At 51.3% G+C, this 19,904-nt stretch overlaps 11 protein-coding genes across 11 annotated transcripts; 7 read left to right on the forward strand and 4 right to left on the reverse strand.

Annotated features, from left to right (window-relative positions):
• Positions 1-647: 647 nt before the first annotated feature.
• Positions 648-1,015, reverse strand: P175DRAFT_0527427 (uncharacterized protein; the record flags this gene model as incomplete). Its single annotated transcript, XM_040899521.1, has 2 exons — positions 648-938; positions 998-1,015. 2 exons carry the CDS (start codon positions 1,013-1,015, stop codon positions 648-650), a joined length of 309 nt encoding a protein of 102 aa, XP_040755364.1.
• Positions 1,016-1,413: 398 nt separating this feature from the next.
• Positions 1,414-2,058, forward strand: P175DRAFT_0513075 (YbhB/YbcL family Raf kinase inhibitor-like protein; the record flags this gene model as incomplete). The annotated part of the gene is made up of 2 exons (XM_040898728.1): positions 1,414-1,537; positions 1,634-2,058. 2 exons carry the CDS (start codon positions 1,414-1,416, stop codon positions 2,056-2,058), a joined length of 549 nt encoding a protein of 182 aa, XP_040755365.1.
• Positions 2,059-2,189: 131 nt separating this feature from the next.
• On the forward strand, positions 2,190-3,586 carry P175DRAFT_0497100 (D-isomer specific 2-hydroxyacid dehydrogenase family protein). The gene is made up of 4 exons (XM_040896203.1): positions 2,190-2,406; positions 2,467-2,533; positions 2,597-2,880; positions 2,989-3,586. The coding sequence occupies exons 1-4, from the start codon at positions 2,259-2,261 to the stop codon at positions 3,570-3,572; spliced, it is 1,083 nt and encodes a 360-aa protein (XP_040755366.1). The 5' UTR covers positions 2,190-2,258; the 3' UTR covers positions 3,573-3,586.
• Positions 3,587-3,699: 113 nt separating this feature from the next.
• Positions 3,700-6,662, reverse strand: P175DRAFT_0448986 (putative DNA mismatch repair protein). Its single transcript, XM_040894431.1, has 3 exons — positions 6,168-6,662; positions 5,719-6,110; positions 3,700-5,670 (listed from the first exon to the last, which is right to left on the reverse strand). The coding sequence occupies exons 1-3, from the start codon at positions 6,572-6,574 to the stop codon at positions 3,845-3,847; spliced, it is 2,625 nt and encodes an 874-aa protein (XP_040755367.1). The 5' UTR covers positions 6,575-6,662; the 3' UTR covers positions 3,700-3,844.
• Positions 6,663-6,790: 128 nt separating this feature from the next.
• pfa4 (putative palmitoyltransferase with autoacylation activity Pfa4) lies at positions 6,791-8,491 on the forward strand. Its single transcript, XM_040894432.1, has 5 exons — positions 6,791-7,192; positions 7,248-7,419; positions 7,471-7,770; positions 7,833-7,911; positions 7,963-8,491. The coding sequence occupies exons 1-5, from the start codon at positions 6,855-6,857 to the stop codon at positions 8,346-8,348; spliced, it is 1,275 nt and encodes a 424-aa protein (XP_040755368.1). The 5' UTR covers positions 6,791-6,854; the 3' UTR covers positions 8,349-8,491.
• P175DRAFT_0469528 (class I SAM-dependent methyltransferase) lies at positions 8,414-9,540 on the reverse strand. Its single transcript, XM_040895004.1, has 3 exons — positions 9,345-9,540; positions 9,009-9,292; positions 8,414-8,945 (listed from the first exon to the last, which is right to left on the reverse strand). The coding sequence occupies exons 1-3, from the start codon at positions 9,396-9,398 to the stop codon at positions 8,444-8,446; spliced, it is 840 nt and encodes a 279-aa protein (XP_040755369.1). The 5' UTR covers positions 9,399-9,540; the 3' UTR covers positions 8,414-8,443.
• A 464-nt stretch (positions 9,541-10,004) lies between these two features.
• Positions 10,005-10,629, forward strand: P175DRAFT_0404083 (DUF202 domain-containing protein; the record flags this gene model as incomplete). Its single annotated transcript, XM_040893008.1, has 2 exons — positions 10,005-10,230; positions 10,343-10,629. Coding segments are annotated over 2 exons (513 nt in total), but the record flags the coding sequence as incomplete, so codon positions are not given.
• A 799-nt stretch (positions 10,630-11,428) lies between these two features.
• On the reverse strand, positions 11,429-13,551 carry P175DRAFT_0553273 (wax synthase family protein). Its single transcript, XM_040900468.1, has 3 exons — positions 12,820-13,551; positions 12,206-12,723; positions 11,429-12,148 (listed from the first exon to the last, which is right to left on the reverse strand). Exons 1-3 carry the CDS (start codon positions 13,129-13,131, stop codon positions 11,719-11,721), a joined length of 1,260 nt encoding a protein of 419 aa, XP_040755371.1. The 5' UTR covers positions 13,132-13,551; the 3' UTR covers positions 11,429-11,718.
• A 433-nt stretch (positions 13,552-13,984) lies between these two features.
• P175DRAFT_0553274 (uncharacterized protein) lies at positions 13,985-14,626 on the forward strand (the record flags this gene model as incomplete). The annotated part of the gene is made up of 4 exons (XM_040900469.1): positions 13,985-14,181; positions 14,259-14,329; positions 14,384-14,470; positions 14,533-14,626. Exons 1-4 carry the CDS (start codon positions 14,167-14,169, stop codon positions 14,624-14,626), a joined length of 267 nt encoding a protein of 88 aa, XP_040755372.1. The 5' UTR covers positions 13,985-14,166.
• A 233-nt stretch (positions 14,627-14,859) lies between these two features.
• P175DRAFT_0429632 (uncharacterized protein) lies at positions 14,860-16,710 on the forward strand (the record flags this gene model as incomplete). Its single annotated transcript, XM_040893377.1, has 5 exons — positions 14,860-15,086; positions 15,150-15,177; positions 15,259-15,894; positions 15,968-16,509; positions 16,605-16,710. The coding sequence occupies 5 exons, from the start codon at positions 14,860-14,862 to the stop codon at positions 16,708-16,710; spliced, it is 1,539 nt and encodes a 512-aa protein (XP_040755373.1).
• Positions 16,711-18,025: 1,315 nt separating this feature from the next.
• P175DRAFT_0425632 (glycoside hydrolase family 71 protein) lies at positions 18,026-19,550 on the forward strand (the record flags this gene model as incomplete). Its single annotated transcript, XM_040893127.1, has 2 exons — positions 18,026-18,112; positions 18,204-19,550. The coding sequence occupies 2 exons, from the start codon at positions 18,026-18,028 to the stop codon at positions 19,548-19,550; spliced, it is 1,434 nt and encodes a 477-aa protein (XP_040755374.1).
• Positions 19,551-19,904: the final 354 nt, after the last annotated feature.

Below are 19,904 nucleotides of genomic sequence, written 5' to 3' on the forward strand. Positions count from 1 at the left end.
TTTCCTAGTCTGTTCCCTTGCAGTAGAGTAGGGGTCTTGGATTCCACTGCTATCCGGAAGGGCCGCTTCAGAAAGTACAAGCTGGCGGTTACGATGCCGAACTAAGACACCTGCGGAGCCTATGTTTCAATGCTGACCCTTGTTCTACAGAGCTTTCGAGCTTAGGGCTGTGGCTTTGGCAGGAGTGAGCACCTACCTGTACCCGGAGTACGTACAGATACGGCCTGGATAGTGTACTGATCGGTCCAAGTTTGCTGGATTCCCCTCGTTGAAGCTGGAATCAATAATAGTAACAGCTAGGAAGGGAAATTACGATGACGATGGGGTGAAATTTGAGCCAAAGGAATGCACTCATATACTGTATGTAAAAGGTACCCGTCATAACCTGGCCGTTAATGTACTGGTAGCAATATTCCAGCTCTGATATCATTTCTCCAAGCTATCCCTGTTACCTAGTGCTTCTAGGCAATCTCCGGCTTCGAGCCAGCAGTATCTCGTTATTTTCCCATGGTATATCCGGATGCTGGCTACGTACGTGACTTGCCCTCAAGTGAGGATGCAGTCCACTTCTATTGACGCGGCTGCCAGTTGCATCTCCATATTTACTGAACCATTCATTCTTCTCCAAGAAAATAACCCAATCTGCGTCAAGGACCACCACATGCCAACGGGCGTCGTAACATCACGATCGGCGGCATCCTGCTAAAGTTGACCACATCCCGTGCTAGAGTCTGACCGGCATCACTCTCCAAGGCCCGTTGACGGGCCTCCGCACTGGCCCAGGTGACCGCAATCTCGTAACTAAAGGGGGCATCGTCGGGCAACCGGTACAGTTCCCAGGAGACCAAGACAGACGGGCCTAGTAACTCGGCCGCCAGAGCCATATGCGTGTTGACATAGTAATTGCCATTAAACTCGGCCTCGCGAGGATAGAGATTCTGCATGGATATGTGAGCAGGGAGGATCGCGTCGTGCCGGTTCGTTGTCTGGTACTTACTGTATATGTGGCCGTCATCTTTGCTTGAGCTTTCGGCTCTCTGCTGAATCGCGTGAGCCAACTTGATTTATGTAGGATTGAGTCCAGCAAAAAAAAAGAAAAGAATAATCAGAAAAAAAAGCCGCATCCTACGTTTGTTAGTGATGGCATAGCGTCAGCCCTAAAACTCACCCCGGGCCCCCCCCCCCCCTCTAGCAGTAAATAGCTCACTAACTACTCTGTATATTATATGTCAGAGACTAGAATCTGCCTCGTCTGCTCCCTTGGACGGAGTTTTCTCTATGTCCGGACCCCTAAGCCCGATTGCAGTGGTGCAGTCTGAAGTCGTAAAGTATGTGTCTTCTCTCTATCTCTCTCGGGACTCCTTATTCTGCTGGCTGCACCACTTCTGCCTCCTATTCATGATTACATCCAGAATGCCTGCAAACCACAGCATTAAGAAAGCCTTATCCCTCATTCAAAATGATGCCTCCAAAGTGCTCGGCTTAAATGTCGGGAGGTATGAGGATGTCCAGCCGGGCCAGTACATCCCTCGAGCCGGTAAGAAGAATATTATAGTTAGACCTCTTATATATCAGGAAGGTCTCGACAAAACTAACCTGATCCCGAATGTATGGATTGCGGGAATCCGATTAGATGCCCAGTCACACCCCGACCTATTCTCCCGCAGCCTTTCGCCCAGTAGCACTTACATGGTCGTCGGGCTCGATATCGACGCGCCTTTCCCGTCCTTCGGGGTTCTTGGTCCCATTCTCCATTGGATCCAGGGCGGGCTCCAACCCACTCCCTCCGAGTGTAACCCGGGCATCTACTACACCTTGGAGGTGACCGCGCCCTTTGTCGCCAACTATATCGGGCCTGCACCGCCCCCAGGGAGCTCCCCGCATCGGTATATCTTCATCTTGTACGAGCAGCCGGCCGGCTTCGATGCGAAGAAGTATGCGCCGCCGAATGGGCAGAATCTGGGAAACATCCATCGGATGCGCTATAATCTGGATGCGTGGGAGAAGGAAATCCAGCTGGGCCCTATCGTTGCCGCAAATTACTTCAAAAGTAACTAAACTCGGGGGGGATCGCGGTGTATTGAGTGATGTATCTACATATGTATAGTTATGTATACAGATCCTGAGCTGAGTAATACAGGAAATCAACCCCGCTTCACTTGATCAAGTCAATACTTACTTGAAGCTCATTCTTGATCTGCTCGCCATCCGCTCTAAATCCACTTCGATACCTTCCTGGATCTCCCCAGTCTGCCAGCATGGGCGACGCACCACTCCCCAACCCCGTCATCGTCCTCGCCTTCTTCCGCGAAATCCCACCCGCATTTCGCGAAGCCATCCAGAACAAGTTCCCCGATGCGAACCTGGAAGCCCTGGTTCTCCAGCGAGGAGAGCCAATTCCAACCGGTGAGGATTCTCTCCCTCATTCCTCTCTCCGACAGAGCTAACCGTGAGACGTTGGACCAGACGTGTCCCGGAAAGCCACTGTAATCGTAACGTTCACGAACCTCCCCACGCCGGAAGATGCAGCCCAGTAAGTCAAAAAAGCAAGCAAGCTTCTCTGCCGTGGACCCAACACTCACTTGACCGTGGACAGTATCAAGGTTATTCACTTCCTCTCTGCAGGACTGGACCACTTGATCCACCACCCGGTTCTCACCCAAACCTCCATCCCCGTAACGACCAGCTCCGGCATCCACGGCCCGCCAATCGCAGAGTGGACGATCATGAACTGGCTGGTGGCCTCGAAGAAATACGCCCGGTCGTACGAGAACCAGAAGACACACACATGGGGCTCGCACGACGCATACATGGACGGCTTGCACGACCAGGTCGGCAAGAAGGTCGGAATCCTGGGCTACGGAAGCATCGGACGACAGAGTAAGTTTTCCCCTTCCTACCGGGGTTTCCTTTTCCATGCAAACAGCATACATATACATACATACATACCCTGTGTATGGATAATCCAACTAACACAACAATCCCCAGTTGGTCGAGTCTGCGCCGCAATGGGCATGACCGTCCACGCCTACACCGCATCCCCGCGAACAACGCCCGCCTCGCGCCGCGACCCCGGATACATCGTCCCCGGAACAGGCGACAAAGACGGCACCGTCCCTGTGTCCTGGCACCACGGGACAGACCGCGCATCCCTGCACGCGTTCCTCGCCCTCGGTCTGGACCACGTTGTCGTGTGTCTGCCCCTCACGCCGCAAACAACACACATGCTCGGCGCCGACGAGTTCGCGCTGCTGTCCGCCCGCCGACGGACCCCGCACATCGCGCCGTACCTGACCAATATCTCGCGCGGAAAGGTCATCGACCAGGCGGCGTTGCTGGCGTCGCTGGCATCCGGAGAGCTGCGTGGTGCGGCGCTGGACGTGACTGACCCCGAGCCGCTCCCGGGGGACCACCCGCTGTGGGAGGCGCCGAATGTTCAGATCAGTCCGCATGTCAGTGGATTGGGCGAGGAGTATTTCCCGCGGTCGTTGGATATTCTCCGGGAGAATCTGGGTAGACTGGAGAGGGGGGAGGCGTTGATAAATGAATACAAGCGGGGGAAGGGATATTAAGGTAATAGACTGGGTTTTTTTTTTTTTTTTTTTTTTTTTTTTTTTTTTTTTTTTTTTTTATGCTCTAGAATTTGATAATCCAGGCTGGTTATCATAGACCTCTAAAGGAAACAGAATATAATTCTATCTGGGGGTTAGAACACAGTATGTGATCCTCCAGTAACTGCTGAATAGTATAACAAGGGTAATATACATAAATAAATGAACCCGACCTACGCATGACTCCGTCCCTGGGTATGTGGAAGAAAGGAAAACACCGAAAAGATAAATGCTCATGCGGAATCACCATCCCGTTGTATATCCCCCGAAAGCTGGGCTAGATTAGAGAAATCAAACTTGATTCGAGGAACCTGAGACCCTTGACCAGTTCTATATTGCCCTTCAATCAAGGTAGACAATCGCCGACCCCAAAGATCAACAGTAGCAGCATTGGTATCGACTGACATTCCATCCCCGCATGTATATAAATCCGCCTTTGACGCTTCGCTGAAAGAGGCGGATAATAAGGACACATGTGCGACCTGCCTAAGTCCTATATGGTAGAGTTCACACCCTTGCGGTATTTTCTCAAGGGGTAATTTGTTCGTGCTAATGCGGGTCAGACTCGAAGCACTCCGCGCGTCTGCACCGTGGGATTGAAGACGCAGTAAATATGCCCTGGGGTCGCCCGGGTTCAAAGGCGGTTGCAGTGAACCTGGCGAGTTTATAGATTCCTGGCGGCTTGATGGTTCTGGTTCAGCCTGCGAACTTAAGGCCGCGCGAGCGGCGAGGTACCGGCTTAAATGCGGCGATGAGTTTGTATGGTTATTAGAATTTTGGCGCAGGCCGTTCACTTGCTTGCGCCTTTCCTGGATCGCGGCCCTTTTCCTGTTCTCGAACTCGAGTGCTTTTTCGAGCTCGGCGTTCTGGCTGGGATTTGACATACTATGTAGTCTGGCAGACCACTTTTCAAGAACTGGGAGTTCCTGACGCTTGTCCCTGGTTGATTCGTTGGTAATCTGTGGGGAGTTGGATCTTGCCAAAGTCTGCTCGAGTGGTGATTCACTTGTATTCTCGGGAGATGCAGAGTCCTGCCCATCTTCGACGGACCCGAAGCGTTGTTGGGTAAGCAGGGACAGAGAATGCTCTTCTTCTCCGTCTCCTGCGGCTGCTGCACCTACAGTGGTAGCTGCCTTGCGGATGGCTTGTGAAGTCTTCAAGAACCAGGTATCCAAGGCCCCGTTGCCGTAGCGTTCTCGATCGCGCCTTCTTTGGTCCTGTAGTGCACGGCGGGATCGGTCTAAAGGCGTAAGTCGGGTGGAAGTAGGGGAGTTAGCCAAAGAGCCTGCGATCGATTGAGAATTGGTGCTGGATACAGGACTGGGCAGAAAGGAACCCGAGGCGTGTGCCTGGGTGGCTTGGCGTAGACTTATGCGTCTTTCGCCAGCAGTCTCTGTCTCTTGGGGTTGCATAGGAGATGATGCTTCATGACGGAATGCTGGTTCCCCAGTCCTGTCGGCTGGACCACACGCGGAGGACGAATTAGGCGAGGTAGGAGGCCTCCGGCTTGTCTGTTGCTCGGATGGTACATGCTTAGTTCTCGGCCAAGCTTTGTTCACAGAACGGTTGGGAGGTAATTTCTGGCGCACGAGTGACACGACAGGCTCCGTGCGCTTTCGCTGAGAGACCGTACTCGCATCCTCGATTCTTTGGATGTGCTCATGTGGTTCATTTCCCCACCGACGCAACTCGGTCCCATCGGAAGGCGACACTGTCGTCCCTTTTGCAGCCACAGACAGATCCGATCCGATCGTTTCGATCCTCTCGCCGTAAGTATTTCGAAAAAGATCTTCTACCAAGGAAAGTACGACGTCTGGGTCCTTGAACAACACGTCATCTTTAGCCGGCTCCACATTAACATCATAGCTGGCCTCGGGACACTGCATATGAAGGCAAAGAAAAGGGTCTGTGAGAGTTGGGAGTACTCCCCCCTGGGACGCAGCTGATCGGAGGTAAGATTTGTAAAGCTTCAGGATGTTTTGAGCAATTCCCCTATTAGTCGACAAAGGCCTGTAGTCAACACTGATATATTGACCTAAATTGTTAAACTTGGTGATATCTACTTGTATTAGACAGAGCATGCGAAGTACTCTAACAGACTACATACCGGCATCAACGTTGGGAAGAAGAGCAACCACTCTGAATCCTGGGTTGGTGTCCTCTTGACATAGCCCAGAACCCGAACCTGACAAGGCGGGCCATTCCTTCAGAGTACAAGTGGAAGCAACCTCGGTGCCAACAATTTTCATTGTGGCATCTATGAGCCCAGCGTCCTGGCTGGGGGCATACACCCAGTCGCTATTGTCGTTATTAGCTTTCAGGATTTTCAGGGACAGCCGATTCTGTGGACGAGACATGGCATATGACTGTATCATCTTGCGAATTCTCACTATCGCTTTTGAAGAGCTTTTCAGGGCAGTTTGCCGCCGAACAGGAATGTGCTTGAACAGCTCCGTGAGGCGAATAGTGGTGCCAACAGGATGAGCAACTCGCTGTGTACTATACATACATCAAATTGTCAATTCTAGTCTGGCAGCGGGAGAAGATCTTGTTTACCTGGTTAGCTCCCCATTCCTCCCATACTTTAGAGCAGAGCCAACGACGTCCGTTTCCACTCTAGTACTGATCGTCAAACTCCCTGACCCTTCAGCCGCACTAGCCAGTGCTTCACCCCGAAACCCTAGCGATTTACCCCCAATTTTCATTAGGTCGTCCAGCGTCAGGATCTTGCTGGTGAACGAACGCCGGCAAACGAGTCCTTGGTCGGGGGAGGGGATTCCGTGCCCATTATCCTTGACTTGAATCACATCAACAGTATTCTGAGATATTTCAATAGATACCGAAGACGCCGATGCGTCCAAAGCGTTGTCCAGCAACTCTTTAACAATTGAGCAAGGGTCGGAAATAACCGATGTCGAGCCAATGGCCCGAACCGTGGTCTGGGGAAGAGCCGCAATTGGCATTGTCTCTTCTCATAAACCCATCCATAGACTGGAAAGTGAGAAAAATAAAGATGGAATATATGATAGGATGGCTCCGCCTGGAGCGTAGATACCGCTGGATGGGGGGGGTTTTAAAAGATGAGTACATATTTCCACGCACGCACGATATTCGGTGGTTTTCCACGTGTGATTAGTCAGGTCTGAATGTCGTGCAACAACAATCAGCTCGAAAAAAAAAAAAGCTTCAGCTTGTCAATTCCCAGCTTGGGGATCAGGAGAAGGATTCGGCTGCACTGAGTTCATGATGCTTTGCTCGTCGTTTTCCATCTCGCGGCTGGCAATTCCGGCAGTCTGCACTTTGATCGCGTTCCTTGCGTACACGTCGCAGTATTTCTTTCTTCATTTTGCGGAAGCGCCCCTGAGAGAAAGCGAAGTATGGCGGATCAATCTATTCGCCCTCTGCATCTGGATATGTTATTATCGATCATGCACAGTAGATCCCGGGCATATCCCCAAAGACTGGGCGCCGTCTGATCGTGAACAACTCGATGCCGATCAGGCGAGCAGTCGCCAGCGATGGTGCCGACGGTGCGATGCGTTTAAGCCACCAAGAGCACATCACTGCAAAACGTGTCGAAGGTCAGTGTCTGGCCGTAATTGAATCGAATGGGCCATGCTGACCTCTAATATTCAGGTGCATCCCAAAGATGGATCACCATTGCCCGTGGACGTCCAATTGCGTCTCTCATTTCACATTCCCACATTTCGTCCGCTTTTTGTTTTATGCGGTCATGGGGATGGGGTATTTGGAGACTCTTATCGTCGAGCGAGCGGCTATTGTTTGGGCCTCTAGAAATCTTCCAAGTGTATAGGGTGCATGCCCCTGGGTATTTTCTCGGCTAACCTCAGGACCACAGTATTTGGGACCTAGCGTCGTACAGATGGCTCACCTGTTGGTTCTGCTTGTCTTGAACAGTCTAACGCTTTTTGTTCTATTCATCCTTCTTGTCCAGACACTTCATTCGCTGGGCTCGAACACTACGACTATTGAATCATGGGAAATTGAACGGCACGAAACTCTCCTCCGAAGAGCCAGGCATTTTGGAGGATATCTTCCGGGCCCCGGGGGGGTCAGAGTACGAATCCAGAAACAGGAGTTCCCATATGATATTGGCATCTGGTCCAATATCCGAGATGGGATGGGCGGGAGCGCTAATGTAACTGACACCGTCTAAATGCTCATGGAGCTTACTAACGAGTGCTATGCATAACTAACTAGATCATCGGTTGGTTTTGGCCATTGGCTCGAACACCTAACAGGAAAACAGGGTTGCATTTTGAGGTTAATGGGTTCGATGGCAAGTTCATAGATATCCGATGCGCATATGTAGCCCGCTAACGCAAAGTAGACCCGAGTCTTTCATGGCCGCCACCAGATCCGGATCGCATTCCTGTACCGGCGACGAATCAGCAAAGCCACAATGGCTTTACTGCTGCTGAAGCTGCCTTTAATCGCCGTCAAGCAGGGGACTTGAAACGAAGAGGACCCGGAGATTTCCAGCGCCGCAAGCGGTTCCACACCAGGCTCGATCAGGATCGTCGTGAAAGTGACTCATCCGACGAAGGTAGCCAGACCAGCAACGGAGATTCCGATAACGGCGAGGAGGGGTGGAGGAATTCGGAAGGCGAACGACTGGGCGATTTCGGAGTCGATGAAGATGCCGAGTTCTACGACGAAGAGGATATTCCGTTGGCTATTCTGATGCAACAACGAGCGTGGCAGCAGCGGAAATGATGGCCGCCCATGTGAATTAGGAGTCCAGGGTAATCCAGGGTAAAAAAAAAAAAAAAACAAATCAAATCAAAAGTAATTCCTTATTAGGTACATGGTTATATCTTCTTCGCAACTCCTCGGAGTCTAACATATCCCAACCACTGACTACCGTCTTCCACGCGAGTAACAGTAGTTTGCAGGATCTCACAAACCTCCTGGACGACTGAGTCCCGTTTCTCAGGGGCCAGGGCGTCCAGGAACACAGCTCCCATGAGTCTTACCCACCCTGCCAAACCACCCGTTACCGAACTGGTCAGCTTTGTTGGGCGGTGCTCGGCCTCCATCTTCTCCACCTGGAAGCCAATACTCTCCAAAGCACTCGTCATCCAGGCCACGGACGGGAAAAACCACGGGTTGATTTCGCGGGCTTTCTCGATGGGAATACCTTGCTGCACGAGCGCGTACATCAGCGCGGTCGACACCTCGGGGATATTCCCATGGCCACCCATCTCAAAGACCAATGTGCCCCCGGGTTTGAGGCTATCATAGATGCCCTTGAGCGTTGAAATGCGTGTCGTCTCCTGTCTCAGGATCCAGTGCAGAGCGGCATTTGAAACCCTGTTCAGGAACAACCTATTAGCCTGGCCTGACTTGTATATATTCAGCAAGGACACCGCTTACACTTTATCCCAGGTTCCCTTGGCCACGGACGAGTCAGTCTCCAGGTAGCAGCAGTCCAGGACCCGGAACTCGGCTTTCTCCCCGCTGTACTCTCTGTTCGCGGCTTCGATCATGGCAGGCGAAGAGTCCAGACCCAGGACTTTCTCGACGAAGGGGAGGAAAGCTGCTGTGAATTTTCCATCGCCGCAGCCAATGTCCAGGACTTTGTCTGTTGGTTGGGGGTCCAGATATTGCAAAAGGGTCTGTGTTAATTTGGGAACGAAAGATGCTGAATCTGAATACGCCTAGATATGAGTTAGTTAACAACTGAGTGAGGCTCCAGATATAGTAACGTACCTCTGAGGACCAGGTGTCTTTGGCTTGTTGGCCAAGTGCGTTGTTGGAGGCCATGAACGAAAGTCTGACTTGCTACCTAGGTAGATTACTGTTATTATGATTGTTACCTAGGTATTGTATGTTTATATATATATACTCAGACAAGTTGTCACTCTTTATACCCAGTCATGTAGTGCTGGTCCGATGTCGGAGCCACCTATGGGACCTTCCCCCCCCCACCCAAATCCCTGAGAGTATGGATGTAACTGACGATGTAAAAGTGAGTAAAAGAGAATAAATAACCATCCAATTCAATGGCCGTTACTCCGTAATTCTCACGCTGACCGAATAAGCGACAAACCTCACGGAAATTTCTCCGATCCCGCATGGAGCAACTGTCGCCGCCCATGTGACATTCTGGTATGCCAACGCGCCCACAGAGCTCTTTTTCCCCCTACCTTTCGAACTTTTCGATAGAGCAATGTGGCGATCTTCGTTGCAAGCCCAACAATGGTAGCGGGAGAAGAAGAAGAAGACGTAGTAGACCAGAAACCAGGCCCTGCGGCTGCCTCTCCACTGGCAGACGCCGCTGACCCCGTGGGGTCGCCGTCAGCACCCGGATCGTCTCTCGACACCAGCGCACACACCGAGGATTCCCACGGCGACGAGAGCGACGAGAGCGACCGCGATGCCTATCAGTTACACGAAATCGAAACGCAGCGGGATGACGACGATTCCACGGGCTCGATCTCGTCGGGAGAGTACCGCATCACCACGCGGCGCACCGTTTCACGGACCAGTCGGAGCAGTCGCGGTCCACGCAAGGGGGTCCTCGGGCGCATTCAGCGGCTGTGGACAAGGAATGTCGTGTTGACGGTTCCTCAGAAGAAAAACCGGGACTATTTTGGTGAGTGTGGGGACTTTTCTCTGGTGCGAAACGGAATCACGAATCAATCAACCGGTTGCCCGCAGAGAGAAAGAAAGCAAGAAAGTGCTAACTATAATATCCCCCGTGTCAGCCTTGGAGAGAACGTTCCTCGCTTATATTCGCACGTCGGTTGTTCTGGCCATGCAGGGCGTCTTGATCGCACAGCTTTTCCGTCTCGGGAACGCCTCCTCCCCCCAAGGCCTGGGGTACCACGAAGTCGGCATTCCCTTATCGGTCACTTGCCATTGTGCGGCGATCTTGACTGCACTGCTGGGGGCACATCGGTTCTGGAAACAACAGGGGGCGATCGCCGTGGGGATTGTGTACGCGGGAGGATGGGAGTTGAACTGTATAGCAGCGTTGACTACCGGTGTGAGTGCCACTGCCCGAATGAGTATTGGGGAATCGCCAGTTAACCAGTCCAGATCACTGTGGTGACTTTTATCGTCTCTGTTTTTGTTGCAGTATCCATTGGATCGAATGGGTGAGAGGAATTGAGAACATAATCTCTCATCCATATACACTGTATACATCCATATATACATACCTATGGAGTATATGTGTATAAAGGAGCATACTCGGGTTTGATAGCAATCCCACCGTATAAATATCACATCAGACAGAAATAAATCATGGACCAGTCAAGTTCACTTTTGTAAGATTCACCGCATCTTTACTTGAGCTATTTATCGGCTTTCAACACTATACAGTTCAGACCTTTGCCTAGGACTATACTGGCATTAACGACAAAGTGGCCCAACTGGTTCCAACCCTATAACAAGGCTATATTCTCACTGCCCCGCATCATGTTGAGCCGTATAACAATGGTCTGGTACAGCATACGGATACTGCAGAATCTGCCCAAGGGACGACTGGAAGTTCACCAACTTCAAAGAAAGAAACACGAAAGCAGGCCATTGCCAACTCATCACTTCCACCTCCAGATCAGATTCAGAATGGAATCGTATCCAAACCCACGATTCTGGTACTCCCAAAGCACTGGCTGCCGTCTCTGATCCAGTAGTGATCGCAGCCGATTCAAAAGAGGATAGATCCTTCACTAACCTCTTACTAGGAATACCTCTTCAAGGCGTCGAAGTATCTATTGATACCGGAAGTAGTGATCTTTGGGCTGTGGAGTACGATAGCACCATCTATAAAGAATAGGGATCTTTATAATAATCCTAGTACCTATAATCCTATTCACGCATGTCTGACTCTCTCTCTCTCTCTCTCTCTCTCTCTCTCTCTCTCTCTAAGACTTGACTTGTTTCCGCCAGTTATAGAGAGAATATTAGATACAGTCTATGGCTGAACAGACTCAGGAAGGACAAGGGAAGTATCCTTTCTAGTCGTGTGAACGCCGCCCAGTATGTTGGAGAGCTGCAGACTCTGCCGGTCATCCCATATAACAGCACATACTACCACTTTGGATCACGCTTACTGGCAGATAAAATACCAGGACTCCTAGAGAGGCCAACTGGAAAAACACAAAAACGGTGACGGAATCCGCTGTCCGTCCTTATACAACGCCAGTAGAATCGGAGTAATCCAAACCGGAGTCGCCCATAGCAAAAACAACACCACCCAGCAATAACCGATCTTGCGCTTCGTCGACAATCGTGTACAGTTGCCCAGCGGGGACGCGATCGACTGGACCGCACTTTCAAGCACACACCCCGGGACCTGGAGAGCGAAGAACCATATCCCCCCCGATTTGACAAGCGATACGCCAAACGCCATGTCAACGAGAGAGTGGACCGCCCCGGAAACCGCAAACGCAAACGCCAGCCGAAAGAAGTATCCCCGTCTGCTAGATGGAGAGACGCCCAGCAGGGAAGCGAGATAGTTCGCGTTCGCGGATAAGAGCTGGCGCAAGGTCTGATGCCACGCGATTCTAAAAGCCGATTCGTTAGCCAATTGTATGCGCGCGTGACAAGCAAGGAAAGATTACCCCCAAAAGCGACGGAGACACCAGGCCTCCGCCAAAGAACCGAAAACCGGCGGCCACGCAGCCGGTTCGCTGAGGCCGAGGAGAACCGACACCACCCCGGCACCCGTGTACCCTGCCACGATGGCTGCCCTGGTCACAATCCCAAAGGACACTGTCGCCAGAAGCCGGACGAGACATGCGGACCACGAACCGGTGATCCAAAACAGGATCGCAGGCGCTGCTGTCGAACGGCTCGGGTGTAGGGCTAACCTCTCAACCGCACGCGACAGATGCACGTCCTCGGCATCGATAGTGAACGCCTGGATCATGCCCAGGGACACGAAAAGCTTCGCGGCCCCGTGGAGAAGGAAGTAGCGTCTCGAGGGCACACGCCGCGGATCTCGACTGTCGACGCTGGGAAGTCGCTGGATCTGCCAGGGGGTGTTGATCCGGCGATAGTTATACGGGATCCCAAGCGACCAGATCAATCTGTGGACGAACAAGTCCCGCCCGTCCACCTGGGGGGGGGCCTTTTGCATCTGTCATTTCACTCATCATCACAATCAACTTCCAGTACCCACTGCCCGCCATTCCTGAACAGGTCAATGTTTTTTGGTGTTTCTTTCGTCCCTCACCTTCATCCTTTGCTTTACCTCCCACTCCACCTGCGCTTCATACGACACCCGGCTCAGCACCAGCAAGTCAATCGCATTCAACACGTTCACCCAGCACATGGCCACCACGGGCCCCGCGAACCTGGTCTCGTCGAAACAGTCCCCGATCCCGCGTGGCAGCAGTCGATACGCTACCAGAGCGGTAATTGCAGCCACGACGGGCCGCGCAAACGACTGGGACGGCGCAAAGCCCGTCGTTAGCCCTGTGAGAGATTGAACCAACATGCATTGAACCAGGGGGGTAACCCAGGATGGGAAGTCCGCGAGTCCCATCGTAACAGAACACCCACCTACGTGATTCTGAAAGGATGTTTGTTGTTGTCGTGGTCGTTGTTGTTGTATTGCTTAACGCCACGTGGCACCTCCGGGCGCAAGCCTGGGGGGCTCCTAACCTCCCTTGGAGTCTAGAGGCATGCCATATCTATCTAATAACTATAATACATAATTCTGCCATCCTAGAAGACAACTCTAGCATACATAGGGGTCGTATATGGCTGCTAACAGGGGTGGATTTCGATTAGCAACTACCTAGGGCTATCACCCGTTTCTTAAGATACTTGGCCTGTCTTAGATATTAGAGTAAGAGGAGAGAGACTAGTTAGCCTAACGGGAGAGACTTGTAGAGAGTATTCATAGGATACTAGATAGGGGGTTCTAGGCCTTTTATTCTATCCTACCTTAAATTAGATTAGTACAGGACGTTGTAAGGGTTAGTCGTATAGTCAAATTTCTAGGCTCTAGTTACTTTAGATATCTAATTACTCCGTACTTTAGCCTTAGTTATTAGAGGCTATGGTAGTTGCTCGGGCTACTAGGCAACCATAGTTATTTACTATAGTAATAGAGGACTAGGTGTTTGGGGCTCTTACTCCTCCCATAGGAATAGATACGCTAGGTATTCTTATATTAGAAGCACTCATGGTACTAGTAGAAGTCCCCGGGTAAGGACCTGATAGCTAGCCAGTAATAAAGGTCTCGGTAGAGCTCGCTTGTTGCCTTCGACCCCTTCATGGCCCGGGGCCCATCACAGGTCGATTCTCGGTGTTGTCTCATTTAGGGCATCATCCCTTGCTTGCATGATTCGCTTCTTACAAAAGATTCGGGGGGTTTCTTCTCCCTACTGAAGAGCTACTAGTACCGACTTGGTCGATATCAAGATCCATGGATCTATCACGCCCAGAACGCAGGAAGGCGAGAGATGATCTCATAACCCGAACAGAGCAATAGAGTCTCTTTAAAAGCGGAACTTACGCTCGAATTAATGAAGATTGCTTCCGGACCAACCAAGAGAATTTCGCAATATCGATCATGACCAAAGAACTGGTTAGTTTGAGAAAACCCAGTATCAAACTGAGCCGGCGAGCAACACGACACTAACAGAGAGCTTTTGCTTTACTCAGACATTCGACATCCACTTCGATTCTGTCTACTCGCACGATACTCTCGGGGAAGGAAAGCAGTTAGCCGACAGGTATGTATTTGTTATCGATCATGTTGCTGGCCATCTGCAGACTAACTGCTGCAGAATCCGACACATATATGAAGGGAGAGGACTGAGCATTCCGGATTTTTATGACTCGACTTTGACAACGCCCCCCGTCCACTTTATGCAGTGCGTGTCCTGCTTCCGTCCATTTTACTTTACTTTTCCCTACCGGGATCTGATTTGTATAGAGTGTTTGCTCCCGATGACGTGGATGTGGAGGAGTTGAGAAAAGTGCATGTGCCGGCTGGGATGGATATTGATATTATAGAGTTAACTGGGTAACACGTTCTTCACACTACCCTACACGTAGGCCTCGCTCTCTTACTCTTTTTAAAATAGAAAGAGCGAGAATGATGACAACTTTATGACGAGGTGCAAAGGGTAGGAAGTGATGAGGTCATACAAAAGACAGACGGACTTTGATATGGAGTTTAAATGTAACATCTAGCCGCAGTCAATTTTCTTTTCCAGTCTCACAACTGTCTTTCGCAGAAAGCTGCAATATAACCCTCGCAATGGTTCATCTATCCCGAGTCACCAAAGAGAGCCAGCGCCGCAAACAGCACCGGAAAGCGCGAGATGCTGCCGTCTCCGAGAACCGCGAGTATGCCAGCGTTTATGCAACCCGGTTTGCAGCGGAGGAACTTCCCATGCATGTAATGAACGAGCGAGGGATGCCTGCGGACGTGGCCTACCGCATGATCACGGACGAGCTTAGCCTTGATGGAAACCCTCTCCTGAAGTACGCTTCTTTCCATGGTGTATAGGCTCTGCGAGCGCTGATTGATGTTTGTATCATATATAGCATGGCGAGCTTTGTCACTACGTATATGGTAAGGGATCTGTCTGCGCGAGGTTTCCATTTCCAGAAGCTAAAGTAGTGAAAAAAAAAAAAAAAAAAAAAAAAAAAAAAGGAACAACAAGCCCAAGATCTCATGGCCAACGCAATCAGCAAGAATTTCATCGACTTTGAACAATACCCCCAGACAGCGGTGATGCAGAACCGTTGCGTTAATATGATTGCCGGGTTGTTCAATGCCCCCCAGGGCTCTGAGTCCGGTAATAGCGAAGGCGCTATGGGGACGTCGACCGTTGGATCCTCGGAAGCGATCATGCTCGGAATGCTGGCGATGAAGAAGCGATGGCAGAACAAGCGTAAGGCAGAGGGCAAGGACTTTACGCGGCCGAATATCATCATGAACAGCGCGGTCCAGGTGTGCTGGGAGAAGGCCGCGCGTTATTTTGATGTCGAGGAGAAATATGTCTACTGCACCGAGGACCGGTATGTGATTGATCCTGTCCAGGCAGTGGATCTGGTCGACGAGAATACGATTGGCATCTGTGCCATCCTGGGAACCACCTATACCGGACACTATGAGGATGTCAAGGCAATCAACGACCTGTTGGTCATGCGGAAAATAGACTGTCCCATCCACGTCGACGCTGCAAGCGGAGGGTTTGTCGCGCCGTTCCTCTGCCCATCCTTGGTCTGGGATTTCCGGCTGGAAAGGGTCGTCTCGATCAATGTCTCCGGACACAAGTATGGACTGGTACGGGGGGCTTTATATTACTCTTGGATCTTTGTTCGTCCCAAGGTTATCCTTTGCTAACAGGCCCCCTCAGGTTTACCCCGGTGTGGGCTGGGTATTCTGGAAATCCCCCGAATACCTCCCCAAAGACCTCATCTTCAACGTCAACTATCTAGGCGCGGAGCAAGCAACCTTTACACTGAACTTTTCCAAGGGAGCCGCGCAGGTCATCGGCCAATACTATCAGCTTATCCGGCTCGGCCACGACGGCTACAAAGCAATCATGCACAACCTCAACCAGATCAGCGGCCAACTGGCCAACGGCCTCCGGGACCTCGGGTTCATTATCCTCAGCGACCACAGCGGTTCCGGCGGTGTTCCACTGGTAGCATTCCGGCTTCCCGACGACGACAGCCGATTGTTTGACGAATTCGCTTTATCGGCGGTGCTCCGGCGACGTGGATGGGTGATTCCAGCATACACCATGGCGCCGAAGAGCAACCAGCTCAAACTGATGCGGGTTGTGCTGCGCGAAGATTTCACCGCACATCGCTCGGGGATTCTCGTGCAAGATATCCAGATGGCCATGAAATGGCTCGAGGAGATGGACGAGACCACTATCCAGCGGTACACACAGTGCGTGGGGCCCCCTCCCCGCCAGTTCTGCTTTCGATTGCTGTTTGTTCTGGTTCGGAGTTTTAATTCAGAGCCACACTGACAAATGCCCATAGGTATCTCACCCAGCATGGACCCAGCGCCCCAGCTGGCCACTCGTTCTACAAACACGAGCAACACTCGCTCCAGGGGAAAACGGGCAAGACCCATGCGGTCTGCTGATCCTTTTCTTTTACTGTATGGATTTTCAATGCGCTGGAGAGAGAGAGAGAGAGAGAGAGAGAAAAGCCGGGTAAGACCGGGTCATATGAGGCGCATTTCCGCTGCATACATATTACTTCCATAGTTCCCAAGAGGAGGATTCGTCAGTATATCTCTCTCGTGCCTGTCGATGTCAACTTTTTACCGCGCGTAATAATAGTATTATTACCTTGACAATTTACAACCCGCAAGCAATGTTTCGGAGAAAAGAGTTCTGAATAGAGGGGCCGGCTGAGACGAGGCAATAAAGTAATCCTCATGAATTCCCGTTCAAATGTCGGTCTACGTATCTCCTGCCCCAGGCCGCAAGCAGGCTCTTGTCTCTCAGCATTTGACTTTCAGGTAGGTCGAGTACGCTGCCCGGGCGTTTCTGAGACAGCTTATAAGATCTCTCGACTTCTTTGTCAAAAGTTGTGGCCTGGGACGTGCCTTCAAGCCCAATCAAACTTCTAGGTACCTCTTCGTGCCTAGGCACACGGCAAACAGTTTTAGGTAAAAGCTACTAGAAGCGTAGTTCTATAGTTAGCTTTTTTGAAGATCATGCCTCGCTGTGAGCTGTGAAACTGTCTCGGCTTATAGCACACACACATCACATAACCACCTCCCCAGGGAGAACCTGAGCCCCTCTAGGGAGAACCTCACAATTCCCCGGTAGTCATTTGTCTTAGTCCAAGAACCTACAGGGCATCCGAGGAGGGGATTGCTGTACAAAGTAGGAAGTGTTCGTACGTGGTATTGCATATGATATATCATTTCAGGTAATAGTTCGTGCCGGATGCAGTAGCTGTAACCTTGAACTTGAGCTTTAACTAGTGTTCATGTACGGCTGCCCATGAGTACGTATGCTGTCGTCGATATCTAGAGAGATGGGAGATGGAAAGCAGAGGCAGAGGCGTGTTACGGATTGAAGTTGATTAGGGCTACGGCAACAAGTACATACATACATACATACATAGTATACTGGGACTGACCGACAATCAGGTCCGATCAACCGCACCTGCAAGCAATCTATATATAATCTCTATATAATCTATTCTTATTCTACGGATTAGCTATCCAGGTATACAGGTATTTAAGGGGCCATCAAATAGTAAAAAATAAGTATTGGCAGCTATTGCAGCCACCATGTCTCCATAGACAGAGAGCCATCATCATCATCATCATCCCCTTTCTTTCGTTTAGATTTTTTTTTTTTTTTTTTTCTCTTTCTCCTATCTTTCCCATTGTTCCTTCAGGAGAAGAGCCAGTGAATCGCCTCAGACGATATTGAACGATAATGTCCTGGGTGATCTTTACAGTGGTCGCCTTGACGACACTATTCCCGGCGATCAGCCAGGCCAAGGGAGTCTTTGCTCATTTCATGGTACCTTACCTCTCCTGGGAATATCCTCCCCTTCCCCGGAACCCCAAAGTCATAAGCGAACGGCCAGGCCAGGATGATACTGATAAGACAGGTTGCAAATAGTGACAACTTCACGCGAGATGACTGGATTTCCGACTTCACTGCGGCCAAGGCAGCCCACATCGACGCCTTCGCGATGAATGCCGGATGGGGGATGAACAGCACCGCCGACTCCCTCGATAAGGCCTTTGCCGCGGCCGCAGAGGTAGACTTTAAACTGTTCCTTTCGCTGGATTACTCTGGGGACGGCCACTGGCCGCAGGACCAGGTAATCATCTGGCTGTCGAAGTACACGAAGCTGGAGGCCTACTACAAGCACCGCGGGATGAAACCGCTCGTGTCGACCTTCGAGGGCACGGAGAGCGCGGGTGACTGGACGGAGATCAAAAAGAAGGTCAACTGCACCTTTATCCCGGACTGGACGTCACTGGGGGCGGCCAAGGCGTCGAAAATCTCAGTGATTGATGGGTTGATGAGCTGGGATGCGTGGCCGAACGGCACGACGCCAATGGACACCGACGAGGACGAGGGGTATATGGAGCACCTCCGGGGCAAGCCGTATATAATGCCCGTGTCGCCTTGGTTCTACACGAACCTCGTGCGGTATAACAAAAACTGGGTGTGGCAGGGCGACGATCTGTGGTACACGCGGTGGCAGCAGGTGCTGGAGGTGGACCCGGAATACGTCGAGATCATCACCTGGAATGACTTTGGAGAGTCGCATTATATCGGCCCACTGCATGACAAGGAGCTCAGTATCTTTTCCTACGGCGAAGCTCCATTCAACTATGCGCTGGGGATGCCGCATGACGGATGGCGCGCGCTGCTTCCCTACGCGATCGACCAGTTCAAGAACCCGCAAAGGCGGGACGAGATAGCCATCGAGAAAGAGCTGCTGACGGTCTGGTACCGGCTGAGTCCTGGATCCGCTTGCAAAGACGGCAAGACGACTGGGAATACAGTGAGTCAAAACCAGAAAACCATAGCGCCGCAGCAGGTGCTGCAAGACAAGGTCTTTTTCTCAGCGCTTCTAGAGAGCATGGCAGAGGTCTCAGTGAGTATCGGCGGCACGAATCATAGTGTAAGCTGGACGAACGTCCCGCAAGGTGGAAAAGGGATTTACCACGGGAATTTCCCCATGGACAAGCGTACGGGGGAAGTTGTGGTGACGCTATCACGGAACGATAGGTTTCTGGCCCAGATGCATGGGCAAAGCATCTCGAGTTCATGCCCTAAAAACCAAACAAACTGGAACGCGTGGGTTGGCAATGCCACCGCCGTTGACAATCGCACTCTAACGACTTCTGGGAAGCCGGAATCGTCGGCCTCGGTTCTGTCCGCGTATGGGTCACTAATCATGGCATCGATATGGGTGTGCGTTGGGTGGATCTTGTCATGAATAAGGACCGTTCAAACAAGAGGGGCAGGCGATAAAGACGAAGATGATCTAGACTGTACGTTACTTTGTTTTTACAATAGCTAATATCAAACTCAAATCTGGGAATCCGAAGCCGTTTTGTCTCGGTCGATCAGACTTCCATGGTTACTTGTATTCCTTCGAAGGGGACGAGAGGAGAAGGCAGGCCCAGTCGCAGCGCACAGGAGCATGAAGTGTCCTGAATCATGCACCGAGAGAACCCGTGGTTAGGTGTTCGTATAGGAGGGTTATTGTGCGTGCATCAGGACAGGAACCCTCTGCCTAGTGCCGCGATCCTCAGCCGAGTTGTTCTCCAGTCTACTTCAAGGTCTGGTT

This window comes from Aspergillus ochraceoroseus, assembly GCF_002846915.1.
Source record: "Aspergillus ochraceoroseus IBT 24754 chromosome Unknown P175scaffold_1, whole genome shotgun sequence".
Lineage (NCBI taxonomy): Eukaryota > Fungi > Ascomycota > Eurotiomycetes > Eurotiales > Aspergillaceae > Aspergillus > Aspergillus ochraceoroseus.